Source organism: Clytia hemisphaerica, unplaced genomic scaffold, assembly GCF_902728285.1.
Source record: "Clytia hemisphaerica strain Z4C2 unplaced genomic scaffold, Clytia hemisphaerica genome assembly, whole genome shotgun sequence".
Lineage (NCBI taxonomy): Eukaryota > Metazoa > Cnidaria > Hydrozoa > Leptothecata > Clytiidae > Clytia > Clytia hemisphaerica.
In genome coordinates this window covers 113,043-129,957 of record NW_027103664.1, presented here as the reverse complement: position 1 = coordinate 129,957, position 16,915 = coordinate 113,043, and the positions used below count along the sequence as shown (strand labels likewise).

Genomic DNA, 16,915 nt, shown 5'->3' with positions numbered 1-16,915 from the left:
GTAGCTCCTAATTTGCCGCCTATCAATCAACAGCAATTCGTAGCTCCTAATTTGCTTATCAATCAACAGGGCCTCGTAGCCAATCACCACCAGCCAAATAACCAAGCTCCATTTTATGGATTTTACGTCATGAATGCTGGAAATATACCAAACCAAATACCACCAAATGTTATGAATGGTGGAAATATACCAAACCAAATACCACCAAATGTTATTAATGGTGGAAATGCGCAACCAAATGTTATGAATGCTGGAAATGTTATCAATATTGGTAGAGGACGTGGACGTGGACGTGGACGTGGCGGACGTGGACGGCAAACGCATAGAAGAGTGAATGCCCGTAACAGAGTGATAGATTTATTTCATCATCAGTTGGATATGTTTTGGTATTGAAATTTTTTTTCATTCAGGTTTCCGTTTTTAGATTAAATTTATATATATAACTGTTTTATGATATTACACGTTTTTTAAAGAAACTACTAGTTTTAACAAGCAGCCTCAGTGTTTCTTAAGAAATCGGCCTTTAGAGCCTCAAATGTTACTTACATGTTTCTAAACGTTTTTGACATATTCAGTCATTTTTCATGCAAAGAAAAAAAATGTTTTGATTGGAAAGTTCTTAAAAAAAGAATTAAAAAATGTTATTTTCTCATTCTCAGCCTCAGCTTGTTTCTTAGATGTTTCTTAGTTTAGAGTTCTGAGCCTCATGGTTCTTAAAAGTTTGTTTCTTAAAACATTTTTTTCTTCATTCTTTTGGCAAAGAAAATATGTGGTGTTAAAGCTGCGCCTAGTGATAAAGCTTTCAACATTGTTTTTGGTGAGAAAAGTTTCAAATAGTAACCAGTTTTGCCAATTACTTTCAATGCATCAAAACCTTGAGGAATCTAATGTGTTGCATCGTTTTGCAACATTTTTGCATTTTTTTTACTGTATTTTCAAAGGAAAAGATGCAAAAAAATCTTCAATATTTAACATTGCACTCGAAGTTCAAAAGTTCTTGTTAATTCATAATGGTACCACCATGTACTGGAATTGAATTTTCTGATTTTTCTAAATCTTACAGGGATTTGTAAGTCAAATTGAAATCCGTGCTATTAAGAGGGTTCCAGTCTTAACTTAAAAATTCGTGTCTACTTGATTTAATAATTAGGTCTCTAAATAGACGGGGGTCTCAAACACATCAGGAAATACAGCCCTTTCAAACTCCAAAAAGGCCAATTTTAACCAGATTTGACGTCAAAATAGGGCTATATCTGTCGACCTTTTTCTAGCCCTTCTGCATCCTGGGCCTTTACAGTTTTGCCTTTGACGCCACATTTTGGCCCATAATTTTTTTCCGCCACCAACTCGCTTAACCTCTCTGCCAAAAGTTTCTAAATATATCATTCTTTAAAACGAAAAAAAAAATTTGCTGATTTATGATTTATGTCTTAATTTCCACTTATAAAAATGTCAAGTGCAAAATCGCAATCCAATTCCGATTCCATCAAAAAGTTTTTGTTTGTTTCATTTTTTGAGACAAGACCAGTACAGGCTTAAACAAAGCAATCTTTTTCATAAACAACCGAGTTTTTAATAAGGGTTAGATCCAGACCCTAAAAAGATATTTTTCTCAGACTTATGTTAGTACGCATACTCATTCTTTGTACTGTTATTGGCTAAAGAAACTTATGTTCTTATGTTTATTGTACTTCCCTGTCTCTGTGACCCAGTGAGATCCGCCCACTGGCCACCCCAGTGGAAAAAATGACTCAAAAAAGGCCCATTTCTTTGCCCCATTGGAAAAAATAGTCACCTCACTGGAAAATCGGGTTTTCTCTCTCACCCCAGTGGTAAGATTCGAAATGTAAAAAAGCCACCCTGGCACTGAAAATATGGTAAAATAATATATAATTTTATAATCCCAGTGGAAAAACAGAACCGTTTGACCCACCCAAGTGGGTTTGAAAGATTCACCCCAACTGTTCTTTTGGTACTCACTGTTGCACAGAGAGACAATTGTGCTTTAACAAAGAAGATTATTTTAAGTCATATCTTCAAGTTATGTTTAGCATGAGTTTAAATCTTCTGAGAGTCAATTTATTCTGAATAACCCTACCCCAAGCTACTTTTCACCATTTCTTTTAGGTGAGAGGGAGACAGATTATGAGAAAATGGGCATTGGATGCTACATATATTTCGGCATAAAGGAAAAAGATCATTATTTCTGGTATGAACCTTTTTAAACTTTATTTCCAACTTGAAACACGTTTCCCTTTTTATTTGCTGATGATATGGATGCCTGTCCATGAAATTTTCGTTGTTCTCATGATTTTCATCGACTAGATAGAATGAATGAATTTTTCAATGTCTTATTCTGAAATGTTTTCAAAAAGGGGTTTCAGAGGTGCAGTGCTCTTTATTATAGGACAGTACTTATTAGCCGGTGGAAAAGGAAATACATAAGGTTAACATTAATATCAGCGTCATTAAGAGGTAAAAGTTTATTGGTATCAGAGTAATTTTCAGAGCGCTATTCAGTAATTCATAATGATTTGAATGTTTCTATTCACCCTCGAATTTGCGTCAATGGGAAATAGGGGGATATCATGTGATTTTTGTTCATTTCGTTCACATTCTAAAAGATTTCACAATCACAAAAAATGCTCTTTATTTCGTTTACCCAGTGGGCACAAGACGTCCTAAGGACGTCCTTAGAAGGTCCATTTTGGACGGGAGGACGTCTAGCGGGGACGTCTATTGGACGTTCTATGGACGTGCAAAATGAAGTCACTTCCGTCCGTCCGAATTTGGTCCGAAAAAGACGTCCTAATTGGACGCGAAATGGACGGTATGTGGACGTTTCTTTTAATTTAGACGTCGGAAGGACGTTTTACAGACGTCACAAGGACGTCTAACTGAGTCACTCCAACACGTGGACGTCAAAAGGACGTTTTACAGACGTCTTTTAGACCCAAACACGAGTGAGCTACAGACGTTTTAAGGACTTTTTATAGTCGCCATTTAGATGGCAAAACTTTCTCCATTTTTAGTTTTTATGAACGGATTGTTTTTTTTATCAAGACATTAATGACAAGACATTATATTATCAAATTCCTGATTACCAATATAACACAATCAGTTTTTTATACCCATACCTATATCGAAGACATGACATGATATATCGAAGATAATTCGTTCGCAAATCGAAAGGCAAATTTGTATAAGTATTTCGTAATATTTTCGAGAAAAATAAATAGAAATGTACAATTCTATATATGATATACATATATTACAATTATATTACAATAATAACAAGATAATTCGTTCGAAAAGGCAAATTTGTAAAAATATTTCATAATATCTTAGAGAAAAATAATTAACGATTAAATGAAAATAAAATAAATAGATACAATAGAATATGTTAACCTAATATTTGAAAAGGGATAGTTGTTCACTTCATTTACATAAAATAGGTATTTATTTGGGGTTCAATCTCTTTCCCCACTATCGAGGATAACAGAGTACTTGAAAGGTATGAACTGAAGTATCAAAACTCGACAAAATAAAGTAAGGAAAGGAAAGGATTACTACAGCAGCTTTTCTAATTTTTGAAGATAATACAAATTTTTTATAAGTTTCTTCAATTTTTCGGGTCATGCGGCTGTGGTTGCTTAGCATTCTAGCTCATTCTGAGAAATTTGCTTTGACCACCACCTCTGATATTACACCATATTTATGCTTATTGGATATCTAAAACCTTATACTTTAGGAGATAGTGAAATTGTCTAATTTCAGGGCTGGAACACTAGCAATTTGGTTGCTTATTATTATAAAAAAAAATATGTACACAAAAGTTTCCATAACTCATCGCTACAGCAAACGCAATTCTTATTAAACTTTGGAGATTTATGAAATGTCTTTTAGATAAGTAAGGTTAAAGTTACGGAAAGTATTTTTTCGACTTTACAGCTTAGGTGGGGACTAATTTTTCACTGTTTAATTAGAATCGTTGTCATTTGCAGGATTGTCAATTCCACAAGCAGCTTGGTCTGATGGCTCTGATTCTTTGTCGACCGCACGTTTAATAACATCCACCAAAAGTCTATTGATCTCATCTTTTTGGTACTTTCGAATTAATACAGCTGTAAAATAAGATATTTAAAAAGGTACAACACCCGAAGAACATGTTCTTTCATTTATTTGTTCACCAATATCTTATTCAATCAAGTTCTAGGATATATTTACACTTTTTCAGTTGCAAAAATATCTACGAGAAGGTTATAAACTCCATTCCATCATGATTCTATATCATCAGTTTTTCGATTTTGGAAAAAACAAGTCCGGTCGAGCCCGTAGAACAATAAATTAATATAAGTTTCAACTAATAATGTCTTACCTTCCATACACTTTTGATGCTGCGTGCCTGTAAATTTTTTCTTCTTCTGCAGGCCGTCCTTTGAAAATTTGCTTTGTAGCTTTCTCGTCATCATAACGTCTAAAGCTTTCCGGACGGCGTCCCGCGTACACTTTCCACCAGCTTGCTGAATGATCATCCGCTAAGAGGAAAAACATATGAGTTTTTGTTTTTTTAATTATCCTTATTTTTAATTTTCCGATTCAAAATGCAGGTCGTCCTGCTCTGTGGCAATTTATCAATTTTCGAGGTCGTTATTCTCCCACTTTCAATATAGTCGTATTAAACTTTACTCGTTTTTCCTTTAAGACTAGTGTATTAAATTCACCCAACTGCCAATTTAGCTACATCATAGACAACATCGAGATATCGATTACATACCTTTGCCCTTCTCTTTCTTTCGGATCCCTCCAGTTCCGCCTCCTCTTTCATAAATTCTGCCATGGTATTCAAAGGTTCTGGAACCTCAGTACCAAAACCCGTTTCATCACTCGTGCACTGCTGATCCTCCAGGAATTGCAGAATCCGATCTTGGTTCCTTCGAATAGTTTGCATCTCCATCATAACAGAGTATTGGAATTCTGAAGGGGGTAAAAGAAAGAACTGTGATAAGTAAATGCCTAGTGTATCAATACAGTCTGAAAAACAAACAAAGAATTCATATATTTATAAACACTTGAGCACATAGAGGATCCATTATTTACTTTTTACTCTAACAAAATTAAATGATCAAAAATTTAAAAAAAAGTGCACTTCTGTGATCTTATGGACCGAATTGATCACATATGGTGTATAAAGCGAGGCTAAACTGATTTATTGTTCTACGGGCCCGACTGACCCTAAATATTGGTTTGCTTTGACAAACCCATACACAAATAAAGAAGGTTTTAGAACATCGTGACTCTCACTATTTCTTGCTTTGTCATTATATCTGTTTTTCAAGATTCTAAATTTATTGGAAAAAGAATGATTTCCAAAGTTGTGTACTTACGTTTGTTTGGCATTTCCTTAAAGCTCTTTCCGCCATCTCCATATTTCGAGCGTAGGTTTGACTGGGACGCTATAAAGATAATCATTAAAGATATATAACATTAGTTTTTTCAAGGCAAACTTTCACACAATGAGTTTAAATATTGACCCTAACTCTTTTTGCAGTGATCGTATTGTGGAGATACTCCAGGAAAATCGAAACATTTGGATCTATGTTCAATTTTCACAAAAGATTTGTCTTGGCAGAAACTTGGAAATCATTTTGATTATCTTTCGGAAAGCAGAACAGAATTAGTATCAAATTAAATCCTCACAGTCGATAAGGATCTTCATGACCTAATTACCCGTGTTGGTGCATGAAAGAATTCAAAACAGAAAAATCTTACGGTGTTTCGCACTTTTGCCATTGCTATGGTTCGATTTTCGCGATGGTGTGTTGATTGTGCGAGAAACTATGGAGAGAGTTTGGTAAAATATCACATAATAGCTCTTCTAAGCTAATAACTTTAAAATTACACATTTAGTTCTGATAATTTTAACTTAAAAGTAAAAAGTATATCGTCCTCAAAGTAAACTACCCCTAAAATATGTTCAAAATTAGTTGAAAGTGTTTTCTTGGGCCCGGACCAAAAGATATCGAACAAAAAATACTTGCTGTGAAAGAAAATAAGAGAGAAACTCCAAAATTATCTACCAATAATAAACTGGCAATGTTGACGTTCTTATAAAGCTCGGAAACAGAGATAGACTGAAAAGACAAAGTGGTAAACATTCTAGCTGAAGTGATCATATAACATACTTGTTCCAGAACTGTTTGGAGAATAAAGATCTCTCGGAGGATTAAGATCGTTCGGAGAACCAGAGTTGAAATCGATATCTTAAAAATGAAATGACATTTTAAATGACAATTTAATTCCGTACGTTTTATTTTTGATATTCACATGAAAACCTGGGTGTCGTTTAGGTGAAAACTCGTGACCACGCCCAGCATCATGTAAAATACCTTTAATGTTCACTCAATTCATAAAGTAGCATCGTTGAAAATCATAAAAGATCAACTTAAGTGTAAAAACTATGAATTTTATGTTACAAATAAAAAAACAGTGAATAAACTTACGGTGTTTTGCACTTTTGCTATTTCCACAGTTTAACGAAGTTGGTGAAGCACGAGAAACTATAGAGAGATCAAGTTTGATACAGGTATAGAAAAGCAATGTCCATATACAAAATTTTAGCGCAGCAGACAAAGACCATTAAATTCTGTCAGTATATTCTCAGGTACCTAATAGCCGGGGGGTTTGGAATAAGCGGGGGGGGGGGGGGTTGGTATAAAAATGTCCTGGGTGGAAAAATTTTGAAAAGGAGGCTAATACAAAAGAGGAAACTTTCAAAAACATTTTCCCAAAAATCGATGAGCGGAAAATTAATTAGTGGGGGGGACGGCTATTAGGTACCCGAGAGTAGTAAACTAAGTCAAAAGTAACATAAAATTGATAAAATCTGTTTTCTTAAATTTCTTAAATACGAAGCTATTTGGAAGAGTATTTGATTGAAAGAGTATTTGATTGAAAGACTCAATTAATTAAATGATCATTAAACATACCTGTTTCAGAAGGTCTGTTAAGGAGGTCAGGAGCGATGCAGTCTTCTGGATTAAAATTGTCATCTAAAAAGCAATAAAAAGTTGTTGTATGAAAAGCTGTCGAAATTTCTTCATCTACCTGTTATGCCAATGCTCACTCATAGAACAACACTTCAAACTACGTAAAATTACTAGAATGATATAAGACTATATAATTTTTGTAAGGTGAATGTTCTTCCGTGAGTTCAACAGAATTCGAATATACCTAGAGGCTGTCTTCGTCTTAGAAAATAAGTTTTCATTGTGAACAACAAAAAAATACCTGTTAAGTTTATCATTGACGACAATGGTATAAAACTGTCTTCAGCAGCTCTCGGTGAGTAACTGGAGCGCACAATATTTTCATTCCTTCTCCCTATGAAAAAAAAATGTTGCTATACTGAATTGTGGCTCGAGAGTATTTTGAAAATATGAAAAATCTATGTTAAGCTGTCAACAAAGCGGTCAATCAAATCTTAATATACGTACTTTTGATTGAAGGAGATAAATTTTGTGTTCCACAAGCACCGGGCAGAGACTTCGTAAATGAATTTGTGTAGCTGGACGACAGCTTGACAAATTGTGGGCTTGACGTTCTTTTCGGTTCTGAAACAAAAAAGAAACAATAAAACAACGATATTAACGACCAAGCTTTTGCATTGTAATTTAAACTTGATGGTGGGTTTGAATACAATCTCATGTTTGTAAAAAAGAAGCAATGTTAACGGGGAATCATATCAGGGAGCCGTAAAATTTAAATTCAAATAATTCTTATACTAACCAGTAGGCTTTTTTTTGATAGGACTGTCATCTTCTGTCGTAGAATAGCAACATTTTGATAGATAATTGTAGTCGTCTGAAAAAAAATCAAACCATATTTAGAAGTTAACCTAAGTTAACCTGTTTAAGTAACTAGAAGTCATATTCAAGGTCTCATACAAAAGTTCCATAAGTTATAATTGGATTAGTGTCTTTCATAGACAATGATAAAAAATTCATCCATACCATGATATTTCTTAATTTCTGCTATATCATATGCAGGCCAAGTGGGTTCCATGGGAGCATTCTCCAAAGCCAGCTGTTTGGTGGCATATTTAGGCCAGTAAACTTTTGAATCCTTGATCCAACGTGTTGGTGCAACGCATTCCAGAGAATTACCATTTTTCTCGACGATCTTGAATAGTGCGTAGGACATTTTGCTAAAATGATGAAGAAATAAAGAAAATGAGCAAGTTCCAAAAACACATGTTACCAAAGATCAGTTTCAAAAATTGTAACTTACTATATACAAAAGTGTTTGTAATAATGAAAACGAAAAGGTATCTTTTTGGACTAAATTAAATAAAAAGTAAGTCGCTTTTGTCACTTAAAACCCTTTATATCGTGCTTAAAAGACACTAAGTTAATGTTCATTGCCATTCTTATGTAGACTACTAAGCATAAGGTGCCCTGCTTCTATAAGGTATAATGTTAAGGTCCTCAAAAATGTCACACACTCAGTACTGAATTTTTTAAACTGATCCAAAATTTGAAATTCAGAGCCAAGAAGATCAGAAATTAGTTTTTCGTCTTCATTATTTTTCCTACTTTTTCAAAAAATTATTTTGTCTTGAAGGATTATTTCAAAGCGACTTGACTTGCAATTTAGAATAAGAAAGCAGCAGAGGCAAACAACTTTTTTAAAACAATATATCTTTGGAGCTGAAAGATTTCGAAAATTCCAGGACATTTTGACAAATAGCAGAAAGCTCTGACAGTAAGATATAAATTGACAAATTTTGATTAGAACAAGTGATATTTTTATGGACCTACCTGTTTATCAAAACTAATCAAGGAACATTGAAACAATGAAACACATAAGACAACTGGTCAAAATACAAAAAGATATAATGTAAGCATATCTATTGGGAGAAACTATCAAGAAGTAATTCTATGCCTAGTGACAAATAGTCTTTCAACTTACGACTTTATGAGTAAAAAGACATATCTGGTCGAAAAATTGAGTAATTTAGTTAAGAACATTGATCTATGCTTATAAATAATGATTATTATAGCTAAAGATGCATTTTTTTTTGAAAATCTGATCGAGCCATCTTTTACCTATGATGGCACTTTCATGCAAAAAATTCAAAAAAAATTGAAAAGATTAATAATCCAAAAAAAGCACCTTTGTGCAAAAAATCAATCCAGCCAATCTCTAGAAAAGCTGGTAACGAACGTACTAACCAACTAACTAACGAACATGGGTAAATTTATAGGACCTCCAGGTAGGTCTAAAAATATTCAAATATAGTGACCATAAAATAGGAAATAAATTTGTTACATAGAGAAATTCTCAAAATCATTTCGTTTGAATTTTAGCATTTGTTGTTTTTCCTTTGTTGATTATCGAATTTGAAGGAACATATGCATGTGGATACACATTTTATGGAAACGAATTTACTGAGAATTTTTCTCCGTCTCAAATTTACATTGTGTGATACAAAGTGCAATCTATTTACAACATTGAAATAATTACAAAGTCGTCTTTATATGGTAGACAAACGCATTTCTTTTGCAACTGCTCTTTATTAAAGTTAAATTGGGACGGTTTCAAGTTGCCTTTCAAAAGGTATATCCCGAGCACTTTCGAATCGATGTTAAAAACATTGAAGTAGGATGACAGATCAGATAGTTTATAAGTATCACATCGAAATGTTCTGGTATGTCCTATTCTTTTCTTTAATTGGATTAGCAGATCAAATGCAATGAACCATGAATCTTTACCATTCGGTTCATACTTCAATACAAGTGGTTCAGTCAGGTAATAGCTTGCATCGAGCTCATCGCATCGCTTAACAATCTGACTGAGTGGGTTATTTCTTCCTCTAACAAGACGTTTAATCTTTTGAAGATGGTTTTCGAACTGGAAACATGAAAATTTAATCAAAGGTAACTGAAATCTAACTACATCATCTGGGAGATGTTCCACATTATGCACGTTATAAACACAAAATGTTTCACCGTAGTAAACATGAGAATTGTCAACGAAATATTCTAAAAGACGTCGAGATGCTCCAATGTTTTGGTTTCTAATAATGTTATCTTCTTCACTGAGCAATCGAATAGCGATGGAAAAACTAAGAAAATGCTTGAAAGCAGAAGCTGATAAATATGGTCGTAAAACTACTAATCCGGTGTACAATAAAAACGACTTAAGTTCGGTAGCTTTCCATCGATCTAATTCAGTCAAGGCTCTTGCCTTACGTGCAAATTCAGTTGGAAGCTTAATGGAATTCAAATTGTTGGAAATGGCGTTCAAATAAGCAGCAGACAACTTCCCAGCTTTGATCTTTCGGTAGGAACCTCTCATGTAATACAAAATTCGCCTGGTGATACCAAGGTAAACCAAGTGCATGGGGTCAAGAGTAATATCTTTGATCATATCGATTGGTAGGTCGGTAAGCTCAGAGATGCCAATTTGATGACGTTTTCCATCTTCGTCAGGTATAGCGTACACATTCTCGCGAAATAGTTCATCGGTACGTTCTTCATCAGCTCCTTCTTGGTCTCTATCAAATACAATTCTATTCTTGTGACTCACGCCTCTGATACCACACCTTTCACACGAAAAAAATCCAGTGTGTTGGATGATACCTTTCATTCCCGACCGTGCTGGTGCATCTGATGTTATGCAAAACAAGGAAACAGGATAATGAAGATTGTTGAACGTGATGCCATTATTAATTAAATTTTTCATTTCAACTACGAAATCATGCATGAATTCGTTGAAAGGAGGCTTGGATTTCCCGCAAAAGAAAGCAACAGAAATCGGTTTAAAATTGTGAAACTGGACGAGAATAGGCCACAAGTTGATTGTACTTGACTTGAAAAGAGGGAGACCGTCCATGTTAACAAATAAGGTGATGCAGTCCATATTACAATCATATGCCAACAGTTTGGTAACCCTATTTTCAACGCCAATATAAATGTAATTTCCAAGACCCATTGCTGTTTGAGTAACTGTCCTTTGCGTTTTCAAAAGTGTTCTCTTATCCTTAGGAACATTACAGCCAAGATCTCCTACAATGCCTAGAATTTCATTTACGCAAGCTCTTGTACAGTGGTTTTTCAATGACCATTGTTTCAATCTTTCACACAAGATACTGTCGAACCCATCCTCTAGACATTCTAAGTCTGATTCTAAAGAACAGGATGAAGATTCCAAAAGAGAAGGGGAGGATGATCCACCAGATTGTTCAGATACTCCAGCAAGAAAAGCAGGTTGATCTAAGGGCTCCTCATTATCATCAACTTCAGTCCGAATGGACGTACTATCTGATACTATTAACTGAGAGCCATCAGAACTCATGTTAACATCCTCATCATCATCAGAACTCATGTCAGCATCCTCATCATCCACAACCTCATCTCTTGGTGGGATAACGGATGTATCATCGTCATCATCATTATTGAGGTTGGAAATAGCCTGAACACATTTTCTTCGATTTCTCCATGATTTCAACCTTAAAATTTAAAAGTGTATATTCTAAGCTGTACGACATCTAAAATAAATTTAAACTTTCCTCAAAACATAAAAAAGAATTTACTCTATAGTATTTCTAATATGTGGTCACTCTATTTCTTTAGAGACAGCACTTCCTACTCCTAATATTATTTATGGAAAAGATAAGGTTCAAGAGACTTCAAAAGAAACTGTACTGAAAAGTGGTCTACTGCTCGATTGCATTCTTCATACTTGTTTTGGGATTTTTAATTCTGAGCTTTAAAACTTGTATCTATTTCAAATGCTTAGAATATAACTAAATCACCTGTCTTTTTTCTTGTCCTTATTCATGACATGTCTATTTGAGCTTTGTTGAATGCTGAAAGGCTGTTCAAATAGTAGTTCAAACTTTACTCTTGTAATTAGGAGATGATTAAATATGATCAGCAAAATAAAAAATAACTTTCAATGAGGACTTTTTGCATAATCAAGGGTGTGAACATACTAATATTGAACCTTAGGCAATAAATTAGAGTGAGCTGACATAATTGGTATAAAGACCCCTTTCTACACCATCCAACCAAATAAAAAAAACCCTATAAGGATTTAAATATTTCTAGATTGAGCTAAACTTAATTTAAATAAAACTCACCTCATGAATACTGTGCGAGAAATCAATTGGCTTGTGGATCAAGATATATCTAAAATCAAAATGATACTGGTCATCATTGTCTTTTTTTTGACAGCGTTAGACCTGTTCTTAGGCTTCATTGTCCAAGAAAAAGGAGCATAGTCATAAAGGGAGGTATAGAGAACCTGTACAATATATATTTAGAGCTTCTCACAAGTGAAAATTTTCTAAGCTGCCTAGTTCCATCCCTAACTGGTACTGATAGAGATTTCAGTTATAAAGACATACCTTAGCGAGATCAAGGATATTCAGGGTCAGTCACTGAGAGCCACAAAATTCAGCTTGCACAACCTGAAGAAAAATTAAACACTTTGAAATATTGTAAAATCTCCAAGAGGTGAAACAACTAACATCATTTTCCTGCAAAATTATTCCTAAAACATGACTCTGGCTCTACTTAGTTAAGCATAGTAGTGGGGGGGGGGTTGGAATTTGAAAAAGCTATAGCAGGAATGTCTCTTTTGGATTGATAAAAAAAAAATCAAAACTATAGAAAAACAATAACTCAAAGGATCATAAATTTGGTTGGCTTAAAAACAGGCTGCTTCCCAAATGAGTTGTAAATTTTTTGGGTGACAAGAGTAGTTTTTTAACATTTTTTTGCCTTGAATTTTCATCAATATGATTTTTGATATTTTTTTGAAAGAATTATGACATGTTTATATAGTGATGGAATTGCACTTTTATTGCTAATTATTGAGCTATAAACTTCAGCCTTGCATAAGATCCTTCTTACCGCACTAAGATTTGTAACTCTGCTATACCCAAAAAAAAGAAGAAAAACAGATGGAATTTGAAAAATGAGTTTGTAAAAATAAACTTTGTAAGTAAGGCGAAAATAAAAAAATGTATGTGTTTCCGGAAACCGGCCGGGTAAAAAAAATATTTTTTCTGACCGTAGAGTGTGGGTTCAATCCTATATGGTTCATCATAAAGAAAATCAAGTTGACCGTTCAAGCTATCAAACGTCGTTTGGTTAGATACCCCTGCTTGTAAATCAAGTTTTGTTTGTAAGTGGTTGATACATTAGTATTCAGGGCTTACTTCATAATAGGACTATTTCAATGATCTTAAGTTATCAAAAAGAGCAAAAAAATTATTCCGGCCGGCCACATGAGAACTTTTTTCCTTCATCTGCATTCCGGAAACACTACATTTTTTTATTTTCGCCTAAGCACAAGATTTTTCCATAACTTCAGAAAAAAGCTCTTTCTAATAGTTGTTTTGGTGAACGTGACGGTCTATTGAATTACAAATTACTCCACGTATTCATTTCTTTCCTTCAGCTAGGTACAAACGGGATAAATTATTTTGTCCCTAGACGTACTCCTGTGTTGTAAAAGACCGAAATAAACAAGAAGACATTACTATTAAAAAAAATTCTGCAGGAGTAGTTAGTTATTAGACCATCGTATTCTCCCAAATGATTATTTCATACCGGTTATCCTCAGAAAAATGGCGGAAAATTTTCAAAAAAGGTCAGGAAAACATTAGTACAATCGAGCTGGAAATCTTATGCAAAATGATTGAAGTCTATTATTGATTGGAAATTTTTTGAGCCCTTTTGTCTAATACTCAAAGTCAAAATGAACCACTCTTAATAAAATAATGACCAGTTGACGAGTATGTGCTGAGTAATATTGCCAGAGGTGAAAACTGAGCTTGCGTTGTTCTAGTTCTATTAATTAATAACATAATACATTATTAACGTACATTATCATACTGTTGCCTCCACCGAGGACAATATTTTCAGTACAGCTCTCACTAACCAGTCATTATTTTATTTGTTAACCGTTTCCTTTTTTAACTTGGTCGATTATTCAAAAAGACTGGGGAAGACGACTGAAAAAAGATTAAGACTTGTGTGAATTTCTAACGTCTGAAATGGAAAAATTAAGAAAAATGATTTCAACGCCACTCAACGCAGTGTCTATTTTCTTTAAAAAAATAACATCACAATGAGTTTTCCGATGTATATAAGCCTGTCGTTAAGAGAAAAGAACCAATCACATTGCATAAAATGTTGTGCACGTACAATACAAGCTGTGTTAAAAAAAAAACGGTTAACAATACGCATTTACTTGATACAAGGGCTAACTTATTCCAATCGATTGATGGATATCAATTTATTCCAATAATCTATGGGTCATCAAGAGGCTATTTCAAAATCATCTTGAATATCGGTTATTGATGATTGTTATTTTTCATCAGTCATCTTTGCTCTAGAGGCTATTGATGAATAATCAATGAACTAGGTGTAATCAAGCCTCCCAGCCTTAAAAACCTGATTATTATCAAGATCAATTTAAGTCCAATCCATATATATATAATCTGACAACGGAAAAGTTATCGATTGTATCAAGTGAGAGTGGAGATTCCGGAATGAATAAAATATGGATGCAAAATAAAAATATTTGTGATTGCCAGCCTTTAACTTCCATAAGTTTGGTGCACAATATTTTGGTTCAAGGGTCCAATGGGCATTTCTTGGTGGTATCAGGATAAATTCAATAATCATAAACCAAACAATCATCGACACCAAAAAGGACAGGGAGTTCCTTATCCCCTGAACAAAGGGAGTGCTACAGATTAAACACTGGCATAATAAACTTTAGTCTTAATATGTTAGCAGCACTATCCCAGGTAAAAGGAAAAACAAAAAACCACTCCATTTTGGAATAATCAAAGTTATAGCAGAAGAGATTTTTCATTTCAAAACAAACTTAAACTTTGGACCCACTTTCTGCTCTGAAGCTTAGTATTATCTCTTTCGGAACAAAAAAAGAAATATAAACTCACCTTTACAATGAAAAATCTGGTAGATTGACAAGCTCCACACCATAAACTCTAAAAAAGTTTTTTTACTAGTATTATTATTGAAACAACGAAATTTGATTGAAAGGTCTTTGATTGATTGATGTTCATCAGAAAAAGCGTCTGTCTATCTTTGAAAAAACTAAGATTTAATTCTCGTCGGAAGTTTTGCGCGCTCTTTTTACATGACAGAATACAAAACCGGGGGTAAAAGTTAATGCTTTGCAAATAAAGAACAGTATATATTAAAAGAAAATTATACAGAAAAATAAAAAATTATGTTACGAATTTAATATATAGTTTAAATTATCGTTTCAGATGTATAAGACTCGAATATTAACTCAAAGAATCATGTAGTTTATACTACTTGACCCCCGTATTATTTTTATTTATGATTGAAAATCGCGCGGAACCGATGGGTTAGAAGGACGTCCGTTAGACGTCCTATAGAAGTCCGACGGATAAAGGTCCGCTACAGGCGTCTATAGGACGTCTTTTTTGGACGGGGACGGGACATGGACGGACGGACGTAATTTAGACGTCTTCAGGACGTCGGTCGGACTTTCTGTGCCCACTGGGTAGTATCGATGCAACCCATTCAAAGCAAGCTGCAAGGTATTTATTTCTGAATCGTTTTTCTATTGTTTCTGCTTATTTTAAGAGGATATATTTTAACTATTGACCACCAAACCCCGCAGGCTCTAATGTCTTCACATTTCACCTAGTTCCTATAGTTTGTGTTCATTGTGTTTACTGGCTTATGATATTTCTTCATAAAATTTCATTCTAGGTATATCAATGATTCACCACCAAGTTTTTGCAATTGTAAAATTGAGAAATATGAACACGAAGACAAAATCTTCTAGGCAATAAAATCACTGAATAAGAAAATTCCACAAGGCACAGAGATTAGGTATGTGAGATTCGTATTCCATTTTTAATAAACACACCCTCGTGTGACAGACCCGGTTAGAACCCCCGCCCCACTGGAAAAATAAGCAAATTTTACACTGCACTGCAAGGGTCGGAATTTCAATGTCCAATTTTTGGTCCTGTCGTTTTTAAATTGAGTGACCCCCCCTGGCAACAGAACGTTTTTTCTTCAATTTCATTGCACTGGCTAAAACGTTCTCCTGTTAGTGAGACCGATCCTGATACAAATGATGATGCTTTTAAGTAAATTATTTCTAAGACACGCCAAACAGCTAAAGTTTAACATAAAGGGTGACACTAGTCATTTCCAAGCACAAGACGGATCCATAAGGTTTTTTTCATCACTATTTTTGCTATATTTACTATAAATATTTCAGTCCAAAACTGTAGCAATTTTTGTAAATAAACTAAGGGGATTGCTGTTCTCAATGGCTACCTGAAGAGGTCTTAGGAGTTTATTGAATTTTTTCTTTACACCATTTGAAAACTTCAAAATTGATTAAAACAGATTTAATTAATATAAAATCAATTCTTACCAAATTTTCAGGATTTTTACTTCTCTCCAAAAGTTCTTTTTTGCCAAAATAATTTTACCTAATGATATAGGACATTACTGGGGTAAAATGTATCTTGCCAAAAGTTCTGAATAAATAGTTGTTTCGGGGATATGGGGTCTTGTGAAAAGGGGGATAGGCACAAAGGGAGCTCACTGTAAAGGCGGAAGATTTTTTGGATTTTCTCTGTTGGCCAACAATATTTGACAACATAAAAATTTGGCTTGAATTTTTCACAAAAAAGTTTTTCTTTTCACATTTCAAGAAAATTTAAAACTGTCTTGAAAAATTATTTTTAGAATTGGTTTTATACTATTCGTTACATATCATATTATTTTTTTTGCATTAGATTAATTTGGACGACAAACTGGAAAGTATACCCTAACCACTTTCAAATAACCGCCAGGAAAATATGTTGGAAACTTTGGCC

At 34.0% G+C, this 16,915-nt stretch overlaps 1 protein-coding gene across 3 annotated transcripts; it reads right to left on the bottom strand.

The window, feature by feature from the left end:
- Positions 1–3,244: 3,244 nt before the first annotated feature.
- LOC136803286 (uncharacterized) lies at positions 3,245–15,007 on the bottom strand. Of its 3 annotated transcripts, none has more exons than XM_067060009.1 (15): positions 14,984–15,007; positions 12,413–12,475; positions 12,146–12,194; positions 8,013–8,206; positions 7,789–7,863; positions 7,497–7,613; positions 7,291–7,383; positions 6,990–7,052; positions 6,504–6,560; positions 6,186–6,263; positions 5,773–5,838; positions 5,388–5,456; positions 4,778–4,977; positions 4,379–4,538; positions 3,247–4,124 (listed from the first exon to the last, which is right to left on the bottom strand). In XM_067060009.1, exons 3-15 carry the CDS (start codon positions 12,148–12,150, stop codon positions 3,979–3,981), a joined length of 1,323 nt encoding a protein of 440 aa, XP_066916110.1. In that variant the 5' UTR covers positions 12,151–12,194; positions 12,413–12,475; positions 14,984–15,007; the 3' UTR covers positions 3,247–3,978. The 3 variants fall into 3 exon arrangements, with proteins under 3 accessions (XP_066916111.1, XP_066916110.1, XP_066916109.1); XM_067060008.1 differs by lacking the exon at positions 14,984–15,007 and adding an exon at positions 14,266–14,284; XM_067060010.1 differs by lacking the exons at positions 5,388–5,456; positions 14,984–15,007 and having other exon boundaries at positions 3,245–4,124; positions 12,413–12,590.
- Between the last annotated feature and the right edge of the window lie 1,908 nt (positions 15,008–16,915).

What these genes read in the sequence shown, in the direction of transcription:
- LOC136803286 (XM_067060009.1), bottom strand. An exon ending in AGAAATTAAGAAATATCATG is followed by an intron (nt 7,864 to 8,012) that starts GTATGGATGAAT and finishes ATTTTTTTTCAG; the next exon opens with ACGACTACAATTATCTATCA. An exon ending in TTTATCTCCTTCAATCAAAA is followed by an intron (nt 7,384 to 7,496) that starts GTACGTATATTA and finishes TTTTTTTCATAG; the next exon opens with GGAGAAGGAATGAAAATATT.